This window comes from Pan troglodytes, chromosome 2, assembly GCF_028858775.2.
Source record: "Pan troglodytes isolate AG18354 chromosome 2, NHGRI_mPanTro3-v2.0_pri, whole genome shotgun sequence".
Lineage (NCBI taxonomy): Eukaryota > Metazoa > Chordata > Mammalia > Primates > Hominidae > Pan > Pan troglodytes.
In genome coordinates, this window is record NC_086015.1 from 124,806,113 (window position 1) to 124,833,547 (window position 27,435).

The 27,435-nt window shown below is 39.5% G+C and overlaps 1 protein-coding gene across 20 annotated transcripts in view; it reads right to left on the reverse strand.

Moving 5' to 3' along the window:
- Nucleotides 1–27,074, reverse strand: part of POLQ (DNA polymerase theta) — a 113,125-nt gene extending 86,051 nt beyond the window's left edge. For 15 of the 20 annotated variants that reach the window (XR_010155309.1, XR_010155306.1, XR_010155308.1 and 12 more), the window contains exons 1-9: nt 26,025–27,074; nt 25,037–25,216; nt 21,629–21,759; nt 19,710–19,866; nt 18,976–19,084; nt 14,893–15,112; nt 11,534–11,681; nt 4,226–4,372; nt 2,052–2,264 (exon numbers count right to left, since the gene is read on the reverse strand). Coding sequence is in view for 13 of the 20 variants with exons in the window: in XM_001165150.7 (XP_001165150.3) it covers nt 2,052–2,264; nt 4,226–4,372; nt 11,534–11,681; nt 14,893–15,112; nt 18,976–19,084; nt 19,710–19,866; nt 21,629–21,759; nt 25,037–25,216; nt 26,025–26,343 (1,624 nt within the window). In the remaining 7 variants the exon portion in view is untranslated. The remainder of the gene's footprint in view (nt 1–2,051; nt 2,265–4,225; nt 4,373–11,533; nt 11,682–14,892; nt 15,113–18,975; nt 19,085–19,709; nt 19,867–21,628; nt 21,760–25,036; nt 25,217–26,024) is intronic. The other 5 variants (XM_063806147.1, XM_063806143.1, XM_063806142.1 and 2 more) reach the window with 5 other exon arrangements.
- Between the last annotated feature and the right edge of the window lie 361 nt (nt 27,075–27,435).

The window sequence follows — 27,435 nt, forward strand, 5'->3', positions numbered from 1 at the left end:
ATTACATCATATAAGGCCTAGAATAGAATTTTACTGTTATATGAGAAAGAAATTAACATCTATCTTGTTAAACACTTATTGTATTGGTTTTTGTTACAGCAGTGAATTTATATTCTAACTAATCCAGATACCAATAAATTACGGTCAATTTTTGGTATTTGTGGTAGTCATGTTCTATAAAGCTGCCACGAACACAGAATACTGAACCCTTGCTGCCAAGGAAAATAGATGATTAGGTTCCTGCAAGCCTCTAGTAAAAACGTTTTCATCACTTCATCAATACAAAACCTTGTTTTATGCATGTTTCTGTTTAAAGACATCTTATTTAATGTACATAGTTGTTTACATTGAGCTCCAGCCAACAGCATTATAATTCATGCCTAAAGAAAACTTATCACATATTTTCTCCATAAGGCACATCACAGCCTTAAGGCACTAGGGAACATTAGATACCATTTCAGTACTTTGCTTGGGGGTCATGTTAAACAGCAAAATCACCAACTAAAAGCACAAAAATGTGAAAAATATGGCACTAACTAGCCCATTAAAAAGAAGCTTGTTCACAGTATAAGAGCTGAAACAAGAACGCAGAGCTTTGGCTTGTTCAACCACAGCAGGGAAAGTGTGCTTGGAAAGATTCAAATTTTTCGCAGATCTGCATATGTCCACAAAAGCCCCAGAGGTATTATTTCGGGATTCTGAATAAATTCTGTTAAGGTGGAAAATTCAAATATGGAATCCATGAATAATGAGAACTGACATATTTGGGGACTTCATGTGACAAGTCAGTTTATTCTAAAAGTTACTTCCTCAGTGTACTACCCAGCTTCCTCTGCCCAGAATATCCATTTCCCATCCACTTTCCTTATTCTCCTGGATTTCCTAATTTCTCTTCAGTAGCCACAGAACTGTTTGCCTTTTTTTTTTTTTTTGACATATCTAATAAAATACTGGAGTCAATTATGTCCTAGAGTAGAAAGATGACAATTATGTCCTAGAGTAGAAAGTGGCAGGGAATGTTCCTCCCAAGGTTCTTCAATGTTAGATGGCTGATAATGATTTAGTTACATATAATGATACAGCACGTTAGAAATAAAATTTGCTGCCGTTTTGACATTTAATTCAAACAAACCTCTTCCTTACTGCTTAAGACAAAACTTTTGTTTGGATTGCTGGTAAAAACAATCATAACTTGCTGATACAAGGTAAAAAAAATGAAAAGGTGTTTTTTCAGAGCCAGCACCAATTTCGAGAAAAAAGATGGGATGTCAAGTTCCTATTCCCAAAGTGTGAGGGTGCACCCCAGCATCCCTGTCTGATTTCTGAGACCAGTCACCTAAGTTGAACTAACATCTGTGAAAATTAATTAGTGCTAAAGAGTAGACTACACCTAGAAATTAAAAATCATCTTCCAGCTAAGTCATAAGAAGTCATCTTGATTTACATAATACTAAATCATTTTATTGTATACAATACGAAAGAAAAACTGAATTCAACATTTGTAGAAAATCAACAGTTGATGATATATATATATATATATATATATATATATATATATATATATATATATGAAAATTATGCTGGGCGCGGTGGCTCAAGCCTGTAATCCCAGCACTTTGGGAGGCCGAGGCAGGCGGATCACGAGGCCAGGAGATCGAGACCATCCTGGCTAACATGGTGAGACCCCGTCTCTACTAAAAATACAAAAAAATTAGCCGGGCATGGTGGCAGGCGCCTGTAGTCCCAGCTACTTGGGAGGCTGAGGCAGGAGAATGGCATGAACCCGGAAGGCAGAGCTTGCAGTGGGCCAAGATCGTGCCACTGCACTGCAGCCTGGGCGACAGAGCGAGACTCTGTCTCAAAAAAAAAAAAAAAGAAAATTATAACTCATACTCACTATAAATATTAAGTGAATCCAAAATGATGACACTAGTGCATTGGATAATAAAGAAATACAGCATGATGAGAAACAGGTTGCCAGACACTAGTCAAATTTCAAGTAGACACTGTCCTTCAGCAATGCTGCTACAATTAAATTCAAACTCACTTACCTACTGTGTCCACTCCTTTCCTGCCAGCACGACCAACCATCTGCTTATAAGTAAGAATATCTAGAGGTCGACCACCAAAAATAGGGGTTCGAATAATCACACGACGCGCAGGTAAATTCACCCCAGAAGAAAGAGTAGAAGTTGCCGCCAAGACCCGAATGAGACCTTGACGAAAGGCTCCTTCAATGATATCCCTCTCCTCAAAAGTAAGACCTAAAAAAAGGAGGTTTTTATATATTTATTGATATATAATGAAAATATTATATGTGTTCACTTACAAATGGATTTGAGAGTCTGCTTCAAGCCTCTAAAGATTTTTGAAACTATTGTTATGACTGTTGACAAAGGAGTCATCACAGTCTATCTCTTTAACAGCATAATCTGGCCGGGCACGGTGGCTCATGTCTGTAATCCCAGCACTGTGGGAGGCTGAGGCAGGTGGATCGCTTGAGGTCAGGAGTTCGAGACCAGCCTGGCCAACATGGTGAAACCCTGCCTCTACTAAAAATATAAAAATTAGCTGTGCATGATGGTGGGTGCCTGTAATCCCAGCTAATCAGGAGGCTGAGGCAGGAGAATCACTTGAACCTGGGAGGCAGAGTTTGCAGTGAGCTGAGATCACATCACTGCACTCCAGCCTGGGCAACAGAGCGAGAAAACAACAACAACAATAACAAAAAAAGAGTAGAATCTGCTGCCTCTAGTATACCTCTATCTTATTTTCTAGACCAGGGGTCCACAAACTTTTCCTGTTCCTGTGGAAAACAGCAGGTCTCCGCTGCAACTATCCCACCCTGCCACTGTGACATGAAAGCAGCAACAGAACAAATGGGCATGACTGTGTTCCAATAAAACTTTATTTACAAAAACAGATGGTAGGCTAGACTTGACCAGCAGACTGTAACTTGCTAACCACTGTTCTAAACAATGAACTCCTTGTGGGTAGTGATATGCCTTATTCATCAAGATATCTTCAGGGCCTATGCATCACATTGGTCAGATATACCTCTGACATAAATATGTGATGAACAAAAACATGAGTAAATGAAAAACAGTGTATAGAATATATATTTAGCTGGCTCATTTTCAATTTTATTTAAAAATTTAAAGGGCTGGGGTTCTAGTTTTAAAATTAAGTGATGGGTACACAGGTGTTCACTTTTTTAGTATGCATCATAAATTACATACAATGTAAATTCTGTGTGTGTGTATATAGTAGTTTTCCCCCATCTGTGGTTTTGCTTTCTATAGTTTTAGTTACCCAAAGTCAAAAATATAAAGAGGAAAATTCCAGAAATAAGCAACTCATAAGTTTTAAATTGCATGTCCTACCACCCAGGACATGAATTATCCCTTTATTCAGTGTATCCATGCTGTATACACTACCGGCACTATATAATGTGACTATATAGGAAAGAACATAGTATATAGAGGGTTTGGTACTATCTGTGGTTTCAGGCATCCACTGAGGATCTTGGAACATATTCCTCACAAAGGACTACTATATACCATATATATATATATATATATATATATATATATATATATATATATATATACCCCCTCACACACACACATTTCTAATGCATTTAAAAGTTTTAACATGCTATGAAAAAACATCATATATGTGGGGCTGGTACTATCTATGGTTTCAGATATCCACTGGGGGTCTTGGAACATAGCTTCAGTGAACAAGGGGAGACTACTATATACAAATAAGTAAACTGAAACAGGTTCGTTTTACTCTTGTTTAATCTATCACACAATTTCGCTCTGTCACCCAGGTTGGAGTACAGTGGCACGATCTCGGCTCACTGTAACCTCCGCCTCCTGGGTTCAAGCAATTCTCCCTGCCTCAGCCTCCTGAGAAGCTGGAATTACAGGTGCGTGCCACAACGCCCAGCTGATTTTTGTATTTTTAGTAGAGATGGGGTTTCGCCATGTTGGCCAGGCTGGTCTTAAACTCCTGATCTCAGGTGATCCACTTGCTTCGGCCTCCCAAAGTGCTGGGATTACAGGAGTGAGCCACCACGCCCAGCCCACACAATTTCTTAAAAAGAAATCTAAGGATATTAAGTGTGTTTAACAAGAAATAAATGTACACAAATATAAAAGTTAAGACAGTATGAGGAATTTTGGAGGTTTCTTAATAACAGATTATAAATATGAAATACCTGCATGATGAAATGCTACTCCCCATGGTACAGTTTTCTGTAATACAGAGTCCAGTCCTGAAGGCAAACGTCTTAACTGATCCATCACTTCCAGGAGTTCTTTTTGTTCCAGAATTACTGGTGGGCATTCAGAGGGTTTCACCAATCCTGTCACAAAAAAATTATCAACACCATTTGCTTCTAACTCAGCTTCTTTAAGTGTATCTGTCTAAATCATAATAGAGCTAAATAGCAGGGGAATGGTTCTGAAACTGCTGCATGCTATATAATCCCCTGGGATCTTTTAAGAATACTGATGCCTGGTTCTTAATCCTGGACATTGTTATATAATTGGTGTGGGATGTGACCTGGACATGAAGAATTTTTAAATCTCCCCAGGCAATTCCAATGTGCGCCAAAGTTTAGGAAACTGTGTAAGGGTAAGACCAAGCCCACAGGAGGGGATCAAAGGAACCTGCTGAGGAAGCAGAGTATTACGGATACTGATTACCACTCAAAGCCCCAAAATCAAAACCCTTGCTCAAGGTGTGTACCACCAACCAGCAGTAGCAGTATCAGAGGGTTTCACCAATCCCGTCATGAAAAAGCCTACTCCTCTGTGAAATTATTCTTGCCTCTTTGGCATTAATCTGGTAGCTAATTAAATAGTACCCTCTGTTTTTTGTCTTCTCCCCCAGTAAGAGCTTAACATTTTTTTGAGACAGGGTCTCACTCTGTCACCCAGGCTGGAGTACAGTGGCACAATCCCTGCTCATGGCAGCTTCGACCTCCTGGGCTCAAGCAATCCTCCTACCTCAGTCTCCTGGTTAGTTAGGACCAGACACACGAGCCACTATGCCCAGCTAGCATTTTTTTTTTCACTTGTAGAGATAGGGTCTCCGTAGGCTGCCCAGGCTGGTTTCAAATTCCTGGGCTTAAGCAATCCTCCCACCTTGGCCTCCCAAAGTGCTGAGATTACAGGCATGAGCCACCACCCAGCCTTAACTTTCTTATATGCAGTAAAAGCTTTACATACTTATATGTTGTCTTTAAAAATTTTCCAGACTTTTGGATTTTTGAACTTGTAAAACTTTTCATAAACAGTAAATATATGGCTGGGCATGGTGGCTGACACCCATAATCCCAGAACTTTGGGAGGCCAAAGTGGGCAGATCACTTGAATCCAGGAGTTTGAGACCAGCCTGGGAAATGTGGCAAAATCCCATCTCTAAAAAAAAATACAAAAAAATTAGCCAGGCATGGTGGCATGCACCTATAGACCCAGCTACTCGGGAGGCTGAAGTGGGAGGATCACTTGAGCCCATGAGGTAGAGATTACAGTGAGCTGAGATCATGCCACTGCATTCCATCCTGGACAACAGAGCAAGACCCTGTCTCAAAACAAAAATAAAAACAAACAAAAAGGAAAATAAATAAATGTATGTTCTAGAATTATTATATGTCAGTTGAAAATAAAAATATGTATATTTAAATATGTACCTTATATTTCATACATTTTTAAATTTTTAGGTAAACTTTTTAAAAAATTTTAAGGAATCACAGAGAGTTGCCAATGTTTTCTTTTGCTGAGGGCAATTAATTTTTTAAAACCTTATCTATCAATATTTTTACTTCAAAAAAAGACACTTAACATTAAAAAATGAGTAGGAATAATTTCAGAATGTAAACTGCAGCTTTATAAATAATGTGCTGCCTTGTCTTTATTTTTCTGATAAAAATCTCATCATAGACCAGGCTCCAGTCCAAGCAGGAGCATTTGGGAACCACTGCTACAACCAAGATAACAAAATCTCAAGAAAAGAAAATGATGATGATTCTGGTTATTAAGGATTATAAATGGCCAAGGTAAAATGTAAGGAAATAAGCTAACCTGGTATAGAAAGTACCAGTTAAGGGGAAACTGGAAGAGATGATACACTGTTAGACAACAGCCTAGCCAATATAAACTTCAGGCAAAGTTTACTTGTTAGAGCTAGGCTTGAGATTTCCATCACTTATCCTCATGATGTGACTGGTATAATTAATTAATAAAATATCCTAATATTCTGTGACTAGAACTGGTCCCTGTCTTCCTTGTATTTATCTTGAGCACCACAGACTAGTAAAAATAGTGAGGCAACAGTGTTCACTCTAGAATCGGTAAAAATATATACTATGATTATAGCCATTAGTATATACTAGATCACCATCTGGCAACAAAAAAGGAACAAACTGATAAATTAACAACCTGGGTGAACATCAATCACACCAGGCTGAGTGAAAGCAAGCTAGATACAAAAGACACATACATACTGTATGACTTTATTTACGTGGAATTTTTAGAAAAGCACAAGTAATCTAAAGTGACAGCAAGCAGAGATCAACAGTTGCCTAAGTCTGGAATAGAGGGAAGAGACAGCAAAAGAAAAGAGAATATTTTAGGGTAATGAAAATGTTCTAGGTGTTGATTATATTATGGTTAAACAGATGTATGCATCTGTTAAAATTTATCATATACATACAAAATGGGTACATTTTCTTATAAATAATACCTCAGAGCTTATTTTAAAATACATTTGTATATACATGCATGTGCGTGTATATTTGTGTATAAATACACACACACACACACACACACACACAAACACAGAGTTGACTGTCAAACAACACAGGAGTTAGAAACACAGAAACCCCCAGTCAAAAATCTGCACACAACTTGACTTCCCCAAAAGTTAACTACTAATAGGTGGTGTCTCACAACTGTAATCCCAGCACTTTGGGAGTCCAGGGCGAGTGGATCACGAGGTTAGGAGATCGAGACCATCCTGGCTAACACGGTGAAACCCCGTCTCTACTAAAAATACAAAAAATTAGCTGGGCGTGGTGGTGGGCACCTGTAGTCCCAGCTACTCGGGAGGCTGAGGCAGGAGAATGGCATGAACCTGGGAGGCGGAGCTTGCAGTGGGCCAAGATAGTGCCACTGCACTCCAGCCTGGGCAAAAGACCGAGACTCCGTCTCAAAAAAAAAAAAAGAAAAGAAAACAAAAAAGAGAAAATACATTTACTATTCATTAACTGGAAGTAGATCATCATAAAAGTCTTCATCTTCATCATCTTTACCTTGAGTAGGCTGATGAAGGAGAAACAGAAGGGGTTCATCTTGCTGTCTCAGGGGTGGCAGAGGCAGAAGTGGTGGCAGTAGAGGCAGGCACGCTTGGTGTAACTTTACGCAAATACATTATAATTTCTGCCTGTTTTTGCTTTTTCATTCTCTAAAAATGTTTATATACGGTACCAATCCTTTCGCCATTTGCTGTTGTTTCAGTGCCGATATCATAGAAGGGTCCGTGCCATAAAAAAAGTCAGAAGCAGTCTTGAATAATTAGAATCCTGCCAAATTGTCTAATGTCAACTTGTTTTCTGGTACTGCTTCTTCTGTGTCTTCTTACTCATCATCTGGCACTTGTTTGGAAGCACTCATTTCCTTCAAGTCATCTTCTGTTAATTCCTCTGATGTGGTGTCTACTAGCTCTTGAATTTCTCCAAGATTCATATCTTGAAACCCTTTACCTCCACCTTTTTTTGCCATTTTCACAATCTTTTTCATGATTTCGTTCATACCTCCACCTTTTTTTGCCATTTTCACAATCTTTTTCATGATTTTCGTTCAAGACTTTCACAAGGTTCTATCGGGGTTCTCTTCCATAATGTTGACAGTCCTTTCCATAGAGTACAGTGCGTAATGAGCTTTAAATGTCCTCATGACCCCTTGATCTACAGACCAAATTAGAGATGCTGTGTTTGGGGGTAAGTAGATCACTTTGATGCCTTAAGTGTTGAACTCAAGGGGTTCTGGATGGCCCAAGGCATTGTTCAATATCAAAAGAAAGTGAAAAGGCAGTCCCTTACTGGCAATGTATTTCCTGACTTCAGAAACAAAGCATCGATGAAACGAATCCAGAGAAAGGGTTCTCACTCTCCAGTCCTTCTTGTACAACCAAAAGACTGGCAACTAGTGTTTATCTATTCCCTCTAAGGCTTGAGTATTAGCTGTTTTATAGACATGAGTAGTCCTGATCATAAACCCAACTGCATTTGCACAAAACAAGAGTTAGCCTATCCCTTCCTGCCTTAAATCCTGGTGCTTTCTTCTCTTTCTTACTAATAAATGGGTTCTTTGTGGCAATTTTTTTTTTTTCTCAGAATAGGGCACTTCCATCTGCATTAAAAATCTGTTCAGGCAGATATCCTTTCTCCTCAATAATTTTCTTAATGGTATCTTGGAACTCATCTGCAGCCTCTTGGTCTTGCATCTCCTGTTATCTTGACATTTTTTCAAATTCATACAAATCACCAAAAAATTTTCCAATATACTATGTATTGAAAAAAATCCACATATAAACCTCTTTCTAAAATTATCCAACCATCTTTTGCTGGCATTAAATTCTCCAGCTTTAGATCCTTTTGCTTTAAGTTGCCATATGGACTTCATTTTTTCTCAAATCATAGTAGAGTCTATAGGTATGTATTTCTTCTGTGTGTGTGTGTGTGTGTGTGTCTCTGTATGTGTGTGTGTGTGTGCGTGCGCGCACGCACGTGCATCTGTGGCGACAGGATCTCACTCTGCCACCCAGACTGAGCTAAGCACAGTGGCACGATCATGGCTGACTGCACCCTTTACCTCCCAGGCTCAAACGATCCTCCCACCTCAGCCTCCCAAGTAGCTGGAACTATAGGCACACATCACCACACCTGGATATTTTTTTTTGAGATGGAGTCTCGCTCCATCGCCCAGGGTGGAGTGCGGTGGCACGATCTCGGCTCACTGCAACCTCTGCCTCCCAGGTTCAAGCAATTCTCCTGCCTCAGCCTCCCAAGTGGCTGGGACTACAGGCATGCCCCACCACGCCTGGCTAATTTTTATATTTTTTAGTAGAGACAGGGTTTCACCATGTTGTCCAGGCTGGTCTCAAACTCCTGACCTCAGGTGATCCGCCCACCTCATCCTCCCAAAGTGCTGGGATTACAGGTGTGAACCACCATGCCCAGCCTAATTTTTTAACTTTTGTAGAGATAAGGTCTCACTATGTTGCCTATGCTGGTCTCAAACTCCTGGACACAAGTGATCCTCCTGCCTTGGCCTTCCAAAGTGCTGGAATTATTGACATAAGCCACCTCACCCAGCAGGTATGCCTTTCATATAGTGATCCTGCAGCCACATAAAACTGCATTTTCAAAATCAGATGAAGAAGTATTTCATAAAATGTGCAAAGCTGCAGCAATAGCTTCACAAATTTCCTTCCTTTTTTACAGTAGTACTTAAGCTCGATGCATTTATCTTAAAATAGTAAATGCAGCTGCAGACCTCAACTTATGGTACATAGCAAGCAATTCAATTTTTTCTTAGAATGCCACTACTTTTCTCTGCTTCTTCAGAACACTTCCAGCATCACTAGTGGCACCTCAAATTGGTCCCATGGTATTATTCAAGGTTTACAGTACTGCACTAAATATGATGAAAAGTACATGAGAAACATGATAAATTACTTTTTACTGCAATATGAAATTTATGAGACACAAACTGCTCATATGAAGGTGATAAGCGTCATATTTTAAGTGCATACTTACAACACGTGAGCTCACTGCAACAGCAGCAGGAGGTGGCTATAAAATTATTACAGTAGTAGTACAGTATATACTAGTTAATTTTATGCAGTTATGATTTAACACTGCCTCTTTACATTTGTTTACATTTTTCTTCTGTGAATGGGGCCATGTATGGTCTGTGTCTGTGTGCATAAGTTTTGATAAATATTTATTTATTTATTCGAGAGAGGGTCTCACTCTGTCACCTAGGTTAGAGTAAAGTGGCGTGATCTCGGCTCACTGCAGCCTCCACCTCCCAGGTTCAAGTGATTCTCCTGCCTTATCCTCCCATGTAGGTAGGATTACAGGTGCCCGCCATCACATCCAGCTAATTTTTGTATTTAGGAGAGATGGGGTTTCACTATGTTGGCTGGGCTGGAAATTTTAATTTTTTTTTTTTTTGAGATGGAGTTTCGCTCTTGTTGCCCAAGCTGGAGTGCAATGGCACGATCTCAGCTCACTGCAACCTCTGCCTCCCGGGTTCAAGTGATTCTCCCACCTCAGCCTCCCGAGTAGCTGGGATTACAGGCGTGCACCACCACACCCAGCTAATTATTTGTATTTAGTAGAAACGGGGTTTCACTATGTTAGCCAGGCTGGTCTCGAACTCCTGACCTCAGGTGATCCACCCTCCTCAGCCTCCCAAAGTGCTGGGATTACAGGCATGAGCCACCACACCTGGCAGAAATTTTAATTTTTAATAAAAGATTTGGGCCGGGCACAGTGGCTCATGCCTGTAATCCCAGCATTTTGGGAGGCCAAGGCAGGAGGATCACTTCAGATCAGGAGTTCAAGACCATCTTGGCTAACATGGTGAAACCTCGTCTCTACACAAATACAAAAATTAGCCGGGCATGATGGCGGGTGCTTGTAAACCCAGCTACTGGGGAGGCTAAGATGGAAGAATCACTTGAACACAGGAGGCAGAGGTTGCAGTGAGCCGAGATTATGCCATTGTATTCCAGCCTAAGAGACGGTGCGAGACTCTGTCTCAAAAAATAATAAATAAATAATAGATTTGTGTATATTTTAAGGTAGTATGTGATAAAATAGACTAGTATCTACATATGTTTTAGGCTACATGACATACCTTTTTCTTTTTGTTTTTTAATGTTTTCATGTTTCTAGGCTACATAGCTTGTCAGTTTTTTCAAATTAACACAAATCACCAAAACATTTTCTAATATATTATGTATTGAAAAAAAATCCACATATAAATGAACGCACGCAATTCAAACCCATGTCATTCAAGGGTCAACTTATACATATGTATGTATGTGTGTATGATTCTTTTCAGAGTTACACATTCCTTTGGAAATATAAAGAAAGATATGGTTACTTTCCCCAAAGAAATGTCTACATGTGAAGTTTTGCATCCAATTTAGGGGCTCCAAAGATCAAACTCTTAAAGCCCATGGATCCCTGATAAAGAACTATAGTATATACCCAGTATTCTAAAAATCTAAAGCTGATTAGTCTAAGCATGTGTGTGTATACATAGTCTACACTAGGGACGGAATATGATTAGAATCACAAAAGCACAGCTTGGTAAAAAGGATACCACCTAGTGGGCAGGCAGTGACAATGATGAACAAAAGCCATGTTTTTGCTAATATAATCACTACCATTACTTTCAAGCAAATGTACTAAGCATGAAGACTTTCCTTTCCATCCATAACTCACCCTCAGCTTGATGATGTAGATTATAAAACTCTCGAGCAATGATATCTGCCAGCTTCTCACACCATTTCTTTGATGGACAAAAAAGTAATACTGAATGGTTATCACGAATCGTCTCATAACATAAACTAACAACATGGTCCTCATCTCCCTAAAACAGAAAGATAAATAACCACTTTAGTGGTACTTTCAAAAGATTCTCACATCAGTTTAAAAGCACTCATTTTCCTTTCTGGGGAAGCTTTTTCTTCTTTAAGGCATAATGAAAATCAGTTACAAAGTCAATAACAAAAGAAAGGAAAAAAAAGAAGAAAAAATAAACTCCTAATGATGAAAGGTGAAAGAAATACTTACTATTCATTCAACTAATATTTACTGAGCTCCAACCCTCAGGCAATGGGAATACAATATTGAGTAAAAAGAAAGTCAAGATCCTAATAGTCAAGGGGTTTATAGTCTCACCAAGAGACACATTAAAATACAGATGTCCTCAACTTAAAATGATTGGACTTTATGATTTTTTTTATTTTACAGTGGTGCAAAAGCAGTATGCACTCAATAGAAACCATACTTTGGGTGCCCATACAACTCTTCTATTTTTCACTCTCAGCACAGTATTCATTAAATTATAAGATATTCAATACTTTATTATAAAACAGGCTTTGTGCTAAATGATTTTGCCCAACTATAGGCTGATGTAAATGTTCTGAGAACATTTAAGGTAGGCTAGGCTAAGTTATGATATTCAGTAGGTTAAATGTATTAAAGGCATTTTCAACTTACGATGAGTTTATCAGGATATAACCCTATCATAAGTCGAAGAGCATCTGTACTAAATAAATAAATATAAAATACAACAATAATATATACCATTAAAAGAGAGTTTTACGGTGTTTTGAGGCCTCATATTTGACAGAAAGATCTGAAAGAAAAATTGTCCTGAGAAAACAATTTAGCTGAGATGTGAAGGTGGGGAAACATTATCTCAATGAAAGGCAACACATTTCAAATGAACAAAAGGGCACGTGTGAATCCACTGTGGTGGCCCTGCAAGTTCTCCATACTGGAAGTATGTCAATGTATGTATTAAAAACTGGATTAATGCATCCATCTATTCACTCATTAAACAAATATTTACTATTTGTCAAATATTGTTCTAGGTACTGGGGATGGAGCTGCGAACAAAGCAGAAAAAAAGCTCTACCCTCATAATGTTTCTACTCCAGTAGGAAGAGATAGATAATTACAAATATGAGGTAAGTAAAATACATAAGGGACAGGGCGCAGTGGCTCACTCCTGTAATCCCAGCACTTTGGGAGGCCGAGGCCTGAGGTCGGGAGCTCGAGACCAGCCTGACCAACATGGAGAAGCTCCGCCTCTAGTAAAAATACAAAATTAGTTGGGCATGGTGGCGCATGTCTGTAATCCCAGCTACTCGGGAGGCTGAGGCAAAAGAATAGCTTGAACCCGGGAGGCGGAGGTTGCGGTGAGCTGAGATCGTGCCATTGCACTCCAGCCTGGGCAACAAGAGCAAAACTCCATCTCAATAATAATAATAATAATAATAATAATAATAATAATAATAATATGTTTGGTTTTGAAAAGTGCTAAGGGAAAAGAAATAGAGACCATGTAAGGGAGAACACTATAATTTAGACAAGTTGGCCAGGGAAGGTCTAAGATGGTGACATTTGAGTAAAAAAGTCCAAAGATGAAAGAGTAAACCACACTGATGGCCCTAAGGGGAAAGTATTCTAGAAAAAGAGAACTTGAGGCCAGAAACTCTTGTTGTATTAAAAAACAGCAGAGGCCAGTGTGAAGGAAGTGAGAGGGAACATAGTAGATGGAGCACTAAGAGGGGTGGGGGATGTAGATCATGTAGGACCTCATAGACTACTAAGAAGACACTGGCTTTTATTCTAAATGAAACAGAAAGCCACTGCAAGTTTCTGAGAAGAAGGGTAACATGATCTGATGTTCATTTTAAATAGATCACTAGCTCCTGTAAGCACAGACTGAAAGGGACAAGGTCAGAAGCAGAGAGAACAATTAGGAAATATTTCAATAATCCAGGTAAGAAATATAAGTGGTTCAAAAGGGTGGAGGCACAGACATGGTAAAAGAAGAAAAAAATTAACAGGAGAGCAAATGAATGTGTTCACACATAAATGTATTGAAGTAACCAAGGCATAGCCAGGCGAAATATGGGGCACAGAGCAAAGCAAGCAAGATTCCATACCAAGTATGCAGAAGCTACAAATGCATACCTAGGTAGTTAGTGAAACACATGAATTTCCAATTCTATTTCCAATTCTAAAATGACCCTTAGCTGTTTTAGTACTCAGAGGCACAACTCTGCACAAAAACAGCAGATGCCTCACTCCACCAATGTACATGAGTCAGTTCTTTAACCTCAGGATTAAAGTGTATTTGGGAGTATGGGAGGGTACTTATTTATCAAGTAACTTTCTAGATGCCAGATAATTTTTAAAAATCATATTTAATTCTTACAATATTCAAGATAGGGATTATAATATCCTATTTAATAGGTGAAGATATGAGGTTCAGATAGGTTTTGTGATTCAACTACTATCTCAGCCATATCAAGTATCTCTATTAAGTATCAGAGGTAGATCTATCAGACTACAAAAATAATATTCTTTTCACTCTACTATATATTATACCTACCATTTAACAAAAAAGTTAATCTTGCACACTAGCAGTGTAAACTAAACCATAAGAAAATCTTTTCCCAGTAAAAAGAAAACGCTACAAGATCAGTTATTTTTTTTAAATGTTTATATTATATATCAGGAAACAATTATTTATTTAAATTAAAGGTACAACTACATTTCCTCTCTCACCATCACCGCCAATATTTTTTTTGGTGGGGGATGGAGTCTTACTCTGTTGCCCAGGCTGGAGTGCAGTGGCATGATCTCGGCTCACTGCAGCCTCTGCCTCCCATGTTCAAGCAATTCTCCTGCCTCAGCCTCCCATGTTCAAGCAATTCTCCTGCCTCAGCCTCCCGAGTAGCTGGGATTACAGGCGCCCACCACCACACCCAGCTAATTTTTGTATTTTTAGTAGCGACAGGGTTTCACATGTTGGCCATGATGGTCTCTAACTCTTGACCTCAAGTGATCCACCCGCCTTGGCCTCCCAACATGTTGGGATTACAGACGTCAGCCACCACACCCAGCTCACCACCAATTCTTTAAGAGGAAACCAATTAGCTTAATATTAATCCTAATGTATATGTAACTCCCAATTACATCATTCAGAATTTGTTAGCAATTTGCTAGAAAATGAAATCAAACACACAGATAAAAATAGTAGTGATGTACACATATTGATTTACCTTCACTTGTAGCATGGGCTCAAATTCCCTCACAAGTTTCATTGAAGAGTCATATATGGAATTTCCAACTTTTACTGACTCCAAAAGCGGTACAGGGCGAAAGTCGGTATGGTAGAGTTCAGCATTCAACCAGGAAGCCACAAGCTCCAAATTAGGAAGGGTAGCACTCATGCCAACGATTTGCACAGCATTAGACAGAGAACTGGCTAGATCTGCCTGACTGTAAAAAAACAAATGAAAAGAACATTAAAAGATATATAATACATTAATAATTAGTGTTGCTAACAATATGCTTGGTTATGCCCTTTGGTACACACATGCATACATTTCTTTAGGATATATACCTAAGAATAAAATTACTGAGCCACAGATTACTGAGTCACAGAATATCTTCAATTTTAGTAGATAATCCCACATTGTTTTCCAAAGTAACACCTCCACAATCTGTGTTTTCTATTGTTCCATAATCTTGTCACCACTTGGTATTGTCAATCTTTTTAATGTTGGCAGTTATAGACAGTATGTGGTAGTATTTCTTTTTTTTTAGACAGGGTCTTGCTCTGTCACCCAGGCTGGAGTGCAATGGACCTGTCTCGGCTCACTGCAACCTCCGCCTCCCAGGTTCAAGTGATTCTCCTGCCTTAGCCTCCCAAGTAGCTGGGACTATAGGTGTGTACCACCACACCTGGCTAATTTTTGTATGTTTAGCAGAGACAGGGTTTCACTGTGTTGGCCAGGCTGGTCTCGAACTCCCGACCTTGTGATTTACCCACCTCGGCCTCCCAAAGTGCTGGGATTACAGGTGTGAGCCACTGTGCCCAGCCAGTATTTCTTTGAAGAAGTAATTTACAGTTCCCTGATAACCAATGAGACTACTGAGCATCACTTCATGTGTATGAACCATGTGGATACCCTTTTTTTTTTTTTTGAGACGGAGTCTTGCTCTGTCGCCCACTCACTGCAAGCTCCGTCTCCTGGGTTCCTGCCATTCTCCTGCCTCAGCCTCCCGAGTAGCTGGGACTACAGGCGCCCACCACCACGCCTGGCTAATTTTTTGTATTTTTAGTAGAGACGGGTTTTCACCATGTTAGCCAGGATGGTCTTGATCTCCTGACCTCGTGATCCACCCACCTCAGCCTCTCAAAGTGTTGGAATTACAGGCGTGAGCCACCACGCCCAGCCAATACTGTTTCAAAAGCCTGTTTTTTTGTCCATTGATATAGTGGGTTGTGTTTTTCTTATTCATTTGTAGAATTTTTAAATGTCTGGATAGTGAATTTCCTCTTTCATTTTTTGCTCTGTTTTTATTAGTTTATCAAGCTTTCTGTTGCATTATTTTACTTTTTTTTTTTTGAGACAGGGTCTAGCTCTGTCACCCAGGCTGGAGTGCAAAGGCATGATCTTGGCTCATGGCAACCTCTACCTCCAGGGTTCAAGTGATTCTTATGCCACCTGAGTAGCTGGGATTGCAGGTATGCATCACCACGCCCAGCCAAATTTTGTATTTTTAGTAGAGACAGGGTTTTGCCATGTTGGGCAGGCTCATCTAGAACTGGCCTCAAGTGATCTGCCTGCCTTGGCCTCCCAAAGTGCTGGGATTACAGGCATGAGCCACCATGCTTGGCCTTTTTTCTAAGTTATTGGGATGGATAATTAAATAATTGATTCTCAGTCTCTCTTCCTTAATAATATATACACTTTATGCTATCAATTTCCTTTTAAAAACAACTTTTGCTGCCCTTCACAAGTTTTGTTAAGAGATATTTTTATTATACTTTCAGTTCAAACTATTTTCTAACTTCTGTTGTGATTACTTTTTTGATCTAAAAGTGTGTCAAAAATGTGTTTATTTCTAGTCATGTAGACATGTCCTAGTTATGCTTTTCTTATAGCTAAATTCACTGTTGTTAGAAAATAAATGATATGAATCCATTAAAATATGTTAAGACTTGCTTTATGGTCCAGCATATGGAAAACTTTTTGATAAATGTTCCATGTGTAACTCAAATGCACAGGTACTCTGCTGTTTTGAGGTAATTGTTCAATATATATCCATTAGGTCAAATTTGCTGATTATATTAATCAGATTTTCTATATCCCTAGTGATTTGGGATATAGATGGTTATCTGCTTGTTCTATCACAAGAGAGATGTGTTCAATTCTCCCTTAACTGAAAAGAATCTATTGAGTACCCAGCACAATGACTAAAAATAGACCAACACCAACACACATCAGTATGAAATTTCACAGCACTGTGGAAAAAGAGGAGTGCCTAAAAATTCCCAGACAGAATTTAAAAAATTGTTTACAAAGGATGAAAAACCATCATAGCACTGAATTTCTCAATAGCAATGAGAAAATGAAGTAATGCCTTGACAACTCTGAAGGAAAAGTATTTCTAATCTTGACTTTTATACCTGGACAGTCCATAATTATGGAGGCCGGGCACAGTGGCTCATGCCTATAAACCTAGCACTTTGGGAGGCCGAGGTGGGTAGATCACCTGAGGTCAGGCATTCGAGACCAGCCTGGCCAACATGGTGAAACCCTGTCTCTACTAAAAATACACAAATTAGCTGGGTGTGGTGGCAGGCGCCTATAATCCCAGCTACTCAGGAGGCTCAGGCAGGAGAATCGCTTGAACCCGGGAGATGGAGGTTGCAGTGAGCCGAGATCACGCCACTTCACTCCAGCCTGGGCAAAAGAGCGGAACTCCATCTCAAAAAAAAAAAAAAAAGAAAGAAAGAATTATGAGGCATTTTCAGACATGCAAGTTCTCAAAAAGTTTATACCTATGTGTGTTCACTGAAATAAAGTAGAAGTTCCTGGAAGATATTCCCACCAAAATGAGATGGTAAATCAAGACAGACATATGGTCAAAAAATTGGTAGGGGGAAGGGAATCCCAAGATGATTGCTATATAGCACATATATAACAACTTGAAGGGCTTCAGGAAAATCTTCAAGAAGATGACTGGCAGAATAGCAAATGTGGTAGAATACACAACTGGGGAGGAGGCTAGGGATAAATTAGCAGTAAGTATCTGGAAAACCAAGCCATCAAACAAAAAAGACAGTTATTAATTTCAGAGAAAACAAAAAGTTGTTTAGAAAAGCAAAAGTAATCATATTACACTATAGCCCAGTTACCAATGTCATTTATATAGTCATAATAGTGTAACACTGAATAATGATCTAAGCAAAATCATAACATAACTATATTTGAAGAATAGGAAGATAATGAGAGGATAAGGAGAGACTGTAGAGAAGGGAGAAGATTGGGTAGTGGTTAGTAAAAAATTTAAAAGAAAGCTAGATCTTCATCTTTCATAGTAAAAGTCAAGATATAAGGTCTGAAATTTAAAAAATTAAGTAGCCACAATTAGAGATACTGCTGTAAATATTTTTAAAAAGCTAGAAGAGTTGAAAGGTAGTTGCCTCTGAGAAGTGAGGGCTAAAAAAATAATATTTTTTTCAAAATTAGCCTGACTACTTATATATATATAGATGACAAATACAGAAACTAGATTTTTAAAAATCTATAATAAAAATGTATACATTGAAAGGTGAGCAGTCAGAAAATTAAGAATGTTTACACGGTAATCTAAAATCAGTTGCAACCTGAAATACTTTTTCTGTTGTTGTTACAGACATGGTCTTGCTGTGTTGCCCAGGCTAGAGTAAAGTGGCACAATCATACCTCATTGCAGCCTGGAACTCTTGGGCTTAAGTAATCCTCCTGCCTCAGCCTACTGAGAAGCTGGGACTACAGGTGTGTGCCACCATGCCCAGCTAATTTTTTTTATTATTTATAGAAATGGGGTCTCACTGTGTTGCCCAGGCTGGTCTGGAACTCAGGATCAAGTGATCCTCCCACATCAGCCTTCCAAAGTGCTGGGATTACAGGTGTCAGCCACCATGCCTGGACTGACTTCTGGAACAAAAACAAACTACTATCCATAAGTTTTCTCAATAAGAAAAATATTACACTCCCTTAATTTATTTAACTCATACTTATGCATTTTTCAGACACTTTCTCAACATTGTTTGAAATCTCAGGAACTCAGTTATTTCATGTACTTACCAAGATGCTGATTTCCGAGTAATATAGCAAATTTTGGTCAGCAAAAGTTCCAGCAGATACCCTCGGTGAGAGTCTCCCAGCATATGTAATTCATCCACAACCACCATTCCTAAAAAGATTTTCCAGATACTAGGTTTTTACAGAATGTCACATCCATGAAGAATTTTTTTCCAACCTTTATTTCACTCTATTTAATTTCCTTTATATCAACTTTTATTTTAGATTTGGGGGTACATGTGAAGGTCTGTTACCTGGGTATATTGTGTAATGCTGAGGTTTGGATACAAATGATCCCATCACCCAGGTACTTAGCAATAGTACCCTATTATTAAATAGTTAGTTTTTCAACCCTTGTTCCCTTCTAGTAGTCCCCAGTTTCTGTTGTCGCTATCTTTATGTCCATGAGTACTCAAAGGTTAATTCCCACTTACGAGTGAGAACATGTGGTACTTGGTTTTCTGTTCCTGCGTTAATTGGCTTAGGATAATGGCTCCAGCTGCATCCATGTGGCTTTGCTACAAAGGACATGATTTCATTCTTTTTATGACTGCGCCAAGAAGACATTTAAAAGACTCAATATCTTTGAAATAAGATATTGAGATGCCAATTCTTGCCTCCAGAAGTAGATAATAGACAAGAGAAAAACAAATGGGACCTAGAGAAATCACAACGGCTCCACTCATTCCATCAAAAATAGCAATAGAAAGTATTTACTTATTTTCTAACTTTCTTACCTAACAGATCCATCTTATTTTCCTCTATGAGGCGATTGATCAGACCATTGGCTCTCTCAATTGTGCAGACTGCAATATCCAATGAAGAGAAATGCCTTGATGGAGAGGTGCTGCCCATATAACCGTCTACTTTTATTCCTACTTCCTGAAACAGACTCTGAATTGAGTAAAAAGGAACAATACAGGTGAAAAAACTTGAAATTCAAGAGTTATAAACTGGTTCTATCCCAGAACATAGACTTAAGTATCTAAAGACATCTACCAGATTATTGTCGTCAGTTGTTTCTGGCCAGGACACACTGGTTCTTTTTAGATCATACACTAAAAATATAAAGTTTAGAACTGACAAAACTGTTAAGAGTCAAATAAAATTATGCCATTTTAATGACAGCATAATAATCTAAAAACTTCTAAGAGCTATTTAGAGGAATTAAAATTGGAGAAAAACTACCTTAAGCACTAACATTTTTAATCTAATAAATAGCAAGAAACTAGCTATAACACTTAAAGAAACAAATTTATACTTCATGAGGAAAATAGTCTCATTATCCTACTAATGACCAATTTTTTAATGTAATTGGAAGAAAAGTTTTTAAAAGTCAAATTCAGTGGGACTTTTATAATAATTTTTTTTTTTTTAGTTTAACTTTTAACTAACATACCTTTCAATAAAAAGGATCCTTTCATCATTTCGTTACTTTGGGTCTAAGTTGAGTGATGTTACCATGTATGACCAGCTTTGTTGGCTATTGTGCCTCTGAAATAACTATTTAAAAGATTTATAGAACCATAGAAATTTAGAGCTATTCATTCAATAAAATTTTCCTGAGTGTTTACTAAGTTAACCCACAGGGCTAAGGGTTAACATCCTAATTTTACGAATAAAAAAACTGAGGCCCAGCCGGTTATATGCCCGGCCTAAAGACATAGTTAGTGGCAAAACTGGGACTAGAACCCACATTTCTTTAACAATCAGTATAACAATCTTTCCATTTCAAAAGCTCATATTTTTCACTGCAGAAATCACAACAGTAAATTTATTCCATTTAATAAAACATTGTATTTGTGAAAATGCCCTAAAAACTGTGAGCATCTTATTGATGTAAACTACTATCAGTCATTTTTGCAGAACAGAGGAACAGATAACATACCTGGAGCTTTACCTAAGCACCAATGGATCTTGACCTTCATTCCCTAAATATTCCTAAATAGTCCTCAATTAGGGCAGGATACACTTCCTTAAACACTCTTTCCTTTCTATGCTTCAGTCTAGTCCTACTGTTCAGTTAAATGCTGATTCTTAATGTGCATGTTTATATGCTAGTTTAAGTATTCTGTTTATTTCCTAAGAAAAGGTTTACAAATTTTTACACAATTTTCACCAATTATTCTTTTGATTTGATGGCCCCTTCTCCTTAATGCAATAATAATTTTCTTTTAATTTCCTTCTGTAAATTTTTTTTAATTTTTTTTTTTTTTTGAGACAGAGTCTTACTCTGTTGCCCAGGCTGGAGTGCAATAGCGTGATCTCGGCTTACTGCAACCTCCACCTCCCAGGTTCAAGCCTCAGTCTCCCGAGTAGCTGGAATTACAGGTGTGCGCCACAACACCCAGCTAATTTTTGTATTTTTAGTAGAGATGGGGTTTCCCCATGTTGGCCAGGCTGGTCTCGATCTCCTGACCTCAGATGATCCGCCCACCTTGGCCTCCCAAAGTGCTGGGATTACAGGCGTGAGCTACCACACCCAGCCCCTTGCTGTAAATTTTTAATGCTTTTGGCAGTAGCCTCTTAAAGCTACATAGGGCACAATGAAGAAACTTTGTTTTCCACTTGCTTTTATAATTCTATTTCAAATGAATGAAACCAAGACTGCCAATAATGAGCCTTTCACTATTTCAAACTTAGTAAAAAACATTACCTGGAGGTAGTATTTCTTCTCTTTAGCCACAGAAACAAAGGGAAGAATAAACAAAGCTTTCTTCCGCATTTCCAAAACCCGCTTCAAAATAAGTAATTCTGCCACAAGAGTCTTCCCAGCACTTGTAGGAGCTAAAACATGATTATTCCACAAGATTACAAGAAAAAAGTAATATTTGGTACAATTCATTAATAAATGTTTTAAGCCATGTGTAGTACTACAGAGCCTAAGGTTAACCGATCACTAAGGGCCCAATAGCACTTAAAATCTTTATACCCTGAAATGCCCTTTACTTTAAACCACCTGTCTTAATAGTCTCAACTAAAAACAGTGTAAATAAATCTTTATATCAGCAATATGATGAATACTACTGAGTACCTAGTTTATACCTAAAGATCCTTTCCTTTAAGTACCAAATGGGTAAAAGGCCTGCTTTGAGGAAGTAGATGAACAATTTTATTATGATAGGAGCTATGATCGAAGTTGAAGAAAAGGGCTGGGCATGGTGGCTCATGCCTGTAATCCCAGCATTTTAGGAGGCCAAGGCTGGGGGATCACTTGAGGTCAGGAGTTTGAAACCATCCTGGACAACATGGTAAAACCCCATCTCTATTACTATAAAAATAACAACAAAAAAAATAGCTGGGCGTGGTGGCGGGCACCTGTAATCCCAGTTACTCAGGAGGCTGAGGCACAAGAATCACTTGATCCTGGGAGGCAGAGGTTGCAGTGAGCCGAGATCACCCCACTGCACTCCAGCCTGGGCGACAGTGAGAGACTCCGTCTCAAAAAGGAAAAAAAAAAAAAGAAGTGGAAGGAAAAAAGTTGCAAGGAATCTTATGGAAATGAAACAGAATTTATGAGAAGGTAAGGAAGAAAGCAAGAGGAGGCCAGGGTGGTGGCTGACACCTGTAATCCCAGCACTTTGGGAGGCCACGATGGGCAAGGTGTTGTATGTCTGTAATCCCAGCATCTTGGGAGGTTCACATGAACCCAGGAAGAGGAGGCTGCAGTGAGTTGCAGTCACGCCATTGCACTCTAGCATGGGTGATACAGTGAGACTCTGTTCCAAAAAAAGAAAAAAGAAAGGAAGAGAAAAGGAATGCCATGCCTAAGAAACAGCATATGGTACAAAGGCCTAGAAGAAAGCCTGGCATGTTCAGATAACACAGAAGGTAATTTAGTAAGCATGGAGTATAAAGTACCCCAGGGGTATAAAAGAAGAGATATGAAAGTGCCACAAGAAAGGTTTATAATCCCACCATTTAAGGAGTTTAAACCTTGTCCTGAAAGCAATGCAGTGTGACTGATGAGTTTTATGAAAAGGAGTGACAAGATCATATTTGTACTTTATAAAGATCACTTTGGACTGGGCACAGTGAATCATGCCTGTAATCTCAAAACTTTGGGAGAATCACTTGAGCCCAGGAGTTCAAGACCAGCCTGGACAACACAGTGCCACCCCCATCTCTACAAAAAATTTAAACAAAAATTTTTTTTAAAAAGACCACTTTGGGGCCGGGCATGGTGGCAGGCGCCTGTATGTAATTCCAGCTACTCCGGAGGCTGAGGCAGGAGAATCACTTGAACCCGGGAGGCAGAGGTTGCAGTGAGCTGAGATTGTGCCATTGTACTCCAGCCTGGGCAACAAGAGCAAAACTCCATCAAAAAAAAAAAGACCACTTTGGCTGCAGGAGCAGGGCAAGATCAGAGGAAAAGAATGAACTAGTTTCAAAGCTATTGCATAATCTAGAAGATGATAATGAGCTGTACCAGGTAATGGACCTAAAAACAGAAAGGAGTCAGAAGCAAGAGATATATGAGGTAACAGACACCAGGACTTGGTGTTTAATTGTATAAGCTGGTGACCAGAGTTCTGAATGATACCCAAGTTTCAGTTTCAAGCAATTGAAATGGTCAAGCAATTATGCCACTGCCACTAACTATGACTTCTTAGCATTTACAAGTATTTTATTTTTTGTAATGCCTTTTCACAATACAAGTACTTTCTATGTGCCAAAAACTGTTCTGAGCTTTTATATATGAAATAATTTAATCAACTCTAAGTACTACCGAGGCACACATACTCACAAACACATACACACTCTCTCACTCTTCCTAAGTAATCTGTGAGGCTGCATAGCCAGTAAGTGATAGTTTTCAAATCCAACCAGTCTAATTCCACTGCCTGAACTTATATCTGCTGATAATTATTTAATTCGTCCTTACAGCCATAATGAAAAATCTGTGTGACTCATAATTTCGGAGAAAACTGACACAAAGGAATTGCATCTTACCAAATGATTAGATTTAAAGTCAGTGTAGTAAGCACGAGTTAAAAATTGTGTATGCCATAGTTGCCCATGAAAACCCATATAGGGCCGGGCATGGTGGCTCATGCCTGTAATCCCAGGACTTTGGGAGGCTGAGGTGCGTGGATCACCTGAGGTCAGGAGTTCGAGACCAGCCTGACCAAGATGTGAAACCCCGTCTCTACTAAAAATACAAAAATTAGCTAGGCATGGCAGCGGGCATCTGTAATCCTAGCTACTCAGGAGGCTGAGGCAGGAGAATCACTTGAACCCGGGAGGCAGAGGGTGCAGTGAGCCGAGACAACTCCATTGCACTCCAGTCTGGGCGACAGAGCAAGACTCCATCTCAAAAAAAAAAAAAGAAAACCCATAAAAATTTTATATAAAGTATATTACTTGTTGTTTGTATATACAACCCTGTACAAACAGGTCAATCTATAGCTGGGCACGGTGACTCACACCTATAATCCCAGCACTTTGGGAGGCTAAGGTAGGCAGATCACTTGTCAGAAGCTCAAGACCAGTCTGGCCAACCCAGTGAAATCCCATCTCTACTAAAAATACAAAAAAGTAGCTGGGCCTGGTGGCGCACACCTGTAATTCCAGCTACTTGGGAGGCTGAGGCAGGAGAATCACTTGAACCTGGGAGGTGGAAGTTGCAGTAAGCCCACATAGCGCCACTGCACTCCAGCCTGGAGACAAACTCTATCTCAAGAAAAAAAAAAGGTAAATTAACAAACATATAATGATAATGCTCATACCCTGAAAAGCAACCAGGATCAAACAGGGGAAGGGCAGATTTACATCTCCCATTGCACACTCACTGGGATATATGTTTGTTGAGAATAATGGCAGGCAGAATTGCCCACTCTTTAAATTGTCATTTTTCTTGCTTCCCTCCACCCCAGTCAAACAATAAAACTTTTGTAATTTAAATATAAATAATAAAACTCCATTTTTCACACATATTGTACGATTTTCTCTAGTTATAAAGCACTGCCTCATTCACCTTTTAAACAAACCACAACTACCTCAATAGAGTATTCTTTACATTCATATCTTAAAAATAGTAATTAGTTTACATAAATTTGGATACCTGAATAAACTAAATTCTTTCCTTCCAGGACTTGTCCAAGCAAAAGGCACTCTGCCTGCCATTCAAACATCTTTTTTACACCAAAACTGTGGTATTTTTCCAGAACTGCTTTAGGAAGTCCCCAGTTTGCCAATAGTAGCTTGTCTATTTCGTAGTCAGGAACTGTAGGCTTGCATTCTCCTTTTAGGAAAAAGAAAAAATTAAAATTTAATTTACTTCTAATATATGAGTTTTACAGTTAGCCCTTCACCGTGTGTTGGAATTCCTATGTGTTGAAATGAAGCTCTTTAAAGCACATCCTGACTTCAAGAATCTTATGAGAAATTGACCATGTATAGAAAAGTAATAAATTGTTATTTACTGCATATAATAAAAATTCCTTAAAAGCCTCAAACGAACAAAAAAGCGTGCAATACACAGTAGATAAAGAGTGTTGGAATTACGGGTGTAGTTGGGGGAGGAGGGCAATATGCAAGCATTACAAAGCTAAGTTAGGTGAGTTTCTATTTATAGTAAGTTTTAGTTCCATGACGACTGCACAACTAACGATTTTTAAAAACTGGGTCGACATCCACGGGACACCCAACCAATCTCATTACGAATCCCTTCCAGCCTTCCCCTGGATGCCGAACAGCCTGTGCCGTACTCCAGGCCCAACAATCCTGTCTTAAGGGTCTGTAAGGAGTACTGGGTACTACGAGGAACGAGCCCCCCAACAGATGATGGGATGAAGCTAACTAGGAAGTTGTTTCTGTAAAGGTCGAAAGATCCAGAAGCCACGTGAACATTAATACCAGGCGATCACTGAAAACACGCGTATGTCTGAACAGAAAGTGACCTGCCACACCAGGCCCCAGTCACGGAGAAGGGGAGTAGAAGCCCAATAGGGTATGCAACGAAGCAAGCCCCGTGGGGTGAGGACACCTCCCGACCCATGGCCCGGCGGAGCTGCCCCCGTTGCCCGCGGCCTCCCGGGTTCCTGGAGCACCTGCAGCTGCGGCCGACTGACGGCCGCGGTCCTTCAGGCAGCGACCCAGGCCGGGCGGCGGGCTCAGCACGGACCCGGAGAGGAGCTGGGGGCTGTCACTGCTGTCACCGCCGCTTCCCGAGAACGAATCTGAGCCTGATTCTGAACGCCGCCGTTTCCCACTCCGACGCAGAAGATTCATGGCAAACCCTTCTCGGCCGATCAGGGCAAGCCGCAGTCCCAGCGTCCTCCCTCTCGGGAGAACCCTGGCCTGGCAACAGCTGCGGGCATCTTCCCGCCAGTCTTCAAACTCAAACCTCCCGGCCCGCCCCGGAACCATAGAGTTCTCCGTGGCTTAAGTAACCCGAAAGCCATAGACTCGTGGGGAAGGAGCGGCTCTCGCTGGCGTCTAAGACTTCCGGCCTCCAACGTCCTGGTTGGTTAATATGAGAGCTAGATTAAAGAGGAAGAATACAGAATCTATAGTTATAACCATACTGACCTAAAAGCCTTCCTTCTCTTTTTGTCCATTTCTGGTTTGAATAGGAAGGCCATGCTAACTTCATAAAATGGGCTGCCCATAATAGGTAGATCAGGGAAGTAGCTCTTCTTAACGTATTGGTATTCTGTAAAAAATTATTTCAGATTGAGAAGCATTATGCAAGATAGCCTAGGGTTTCTAATAGAGCATAATTTCCTCCTTTCTCCTAGTATATGATGGTAGGGCAGGGCTATTTCTGAACACAATTTCCATTTTAGCCAGCATGCATTGTGAGGAATATGTAATGAGGAATTGGGGATTGCTGGCTGACAGACCCCTGAGACACTGTATGAACGCCGCGAGGAAGGGGCTCTGAATATACCCCAGGGATCGTTATGAGCCAAGAGCTTAGTAATGCATCTGTGTTGTCCCTTTTGTAAAGGTAGAAGCGAACGAGTTCTGAACGTAAAACGGTGACCATCCATTACCTAGTTGCATAATTCATTTCACCAAGCAAACCTAGTAGGCCCTAAGCCTGACCTGAAGAGGCTGTGCAGTTCTAGAGCACTAAAAATCTCAAAAGGTCCAGTCCAATTAAAAAAAAAAAAAAAACACTCGAATACAATCTGGAAAATAGCATTCGAACCATCAATTCCTTCCGTGAAAACATTTTTTTGATTTAAATGACAATATTCTAAAGTTCCACGAGATGGCGACATTACTCCGTGAATGAAACATTTTTCTCTTGGCCTTTTACGCAATCAACAACTATTTACTGAGTATCTACTGTAAGCTAGCCACTGGGTAAATGGCAGTGAAATGGCATAAAATGGTTCCTGCTCTCAAAGAGAAAGAGTCTAGAGAATAAGGCAGACATTAAACAAGTCAGTTAATGAAGTGTGCCATATGCTCGGGCAGAAATGAAGAGTACTATTAAAGAAATAAAAGAGA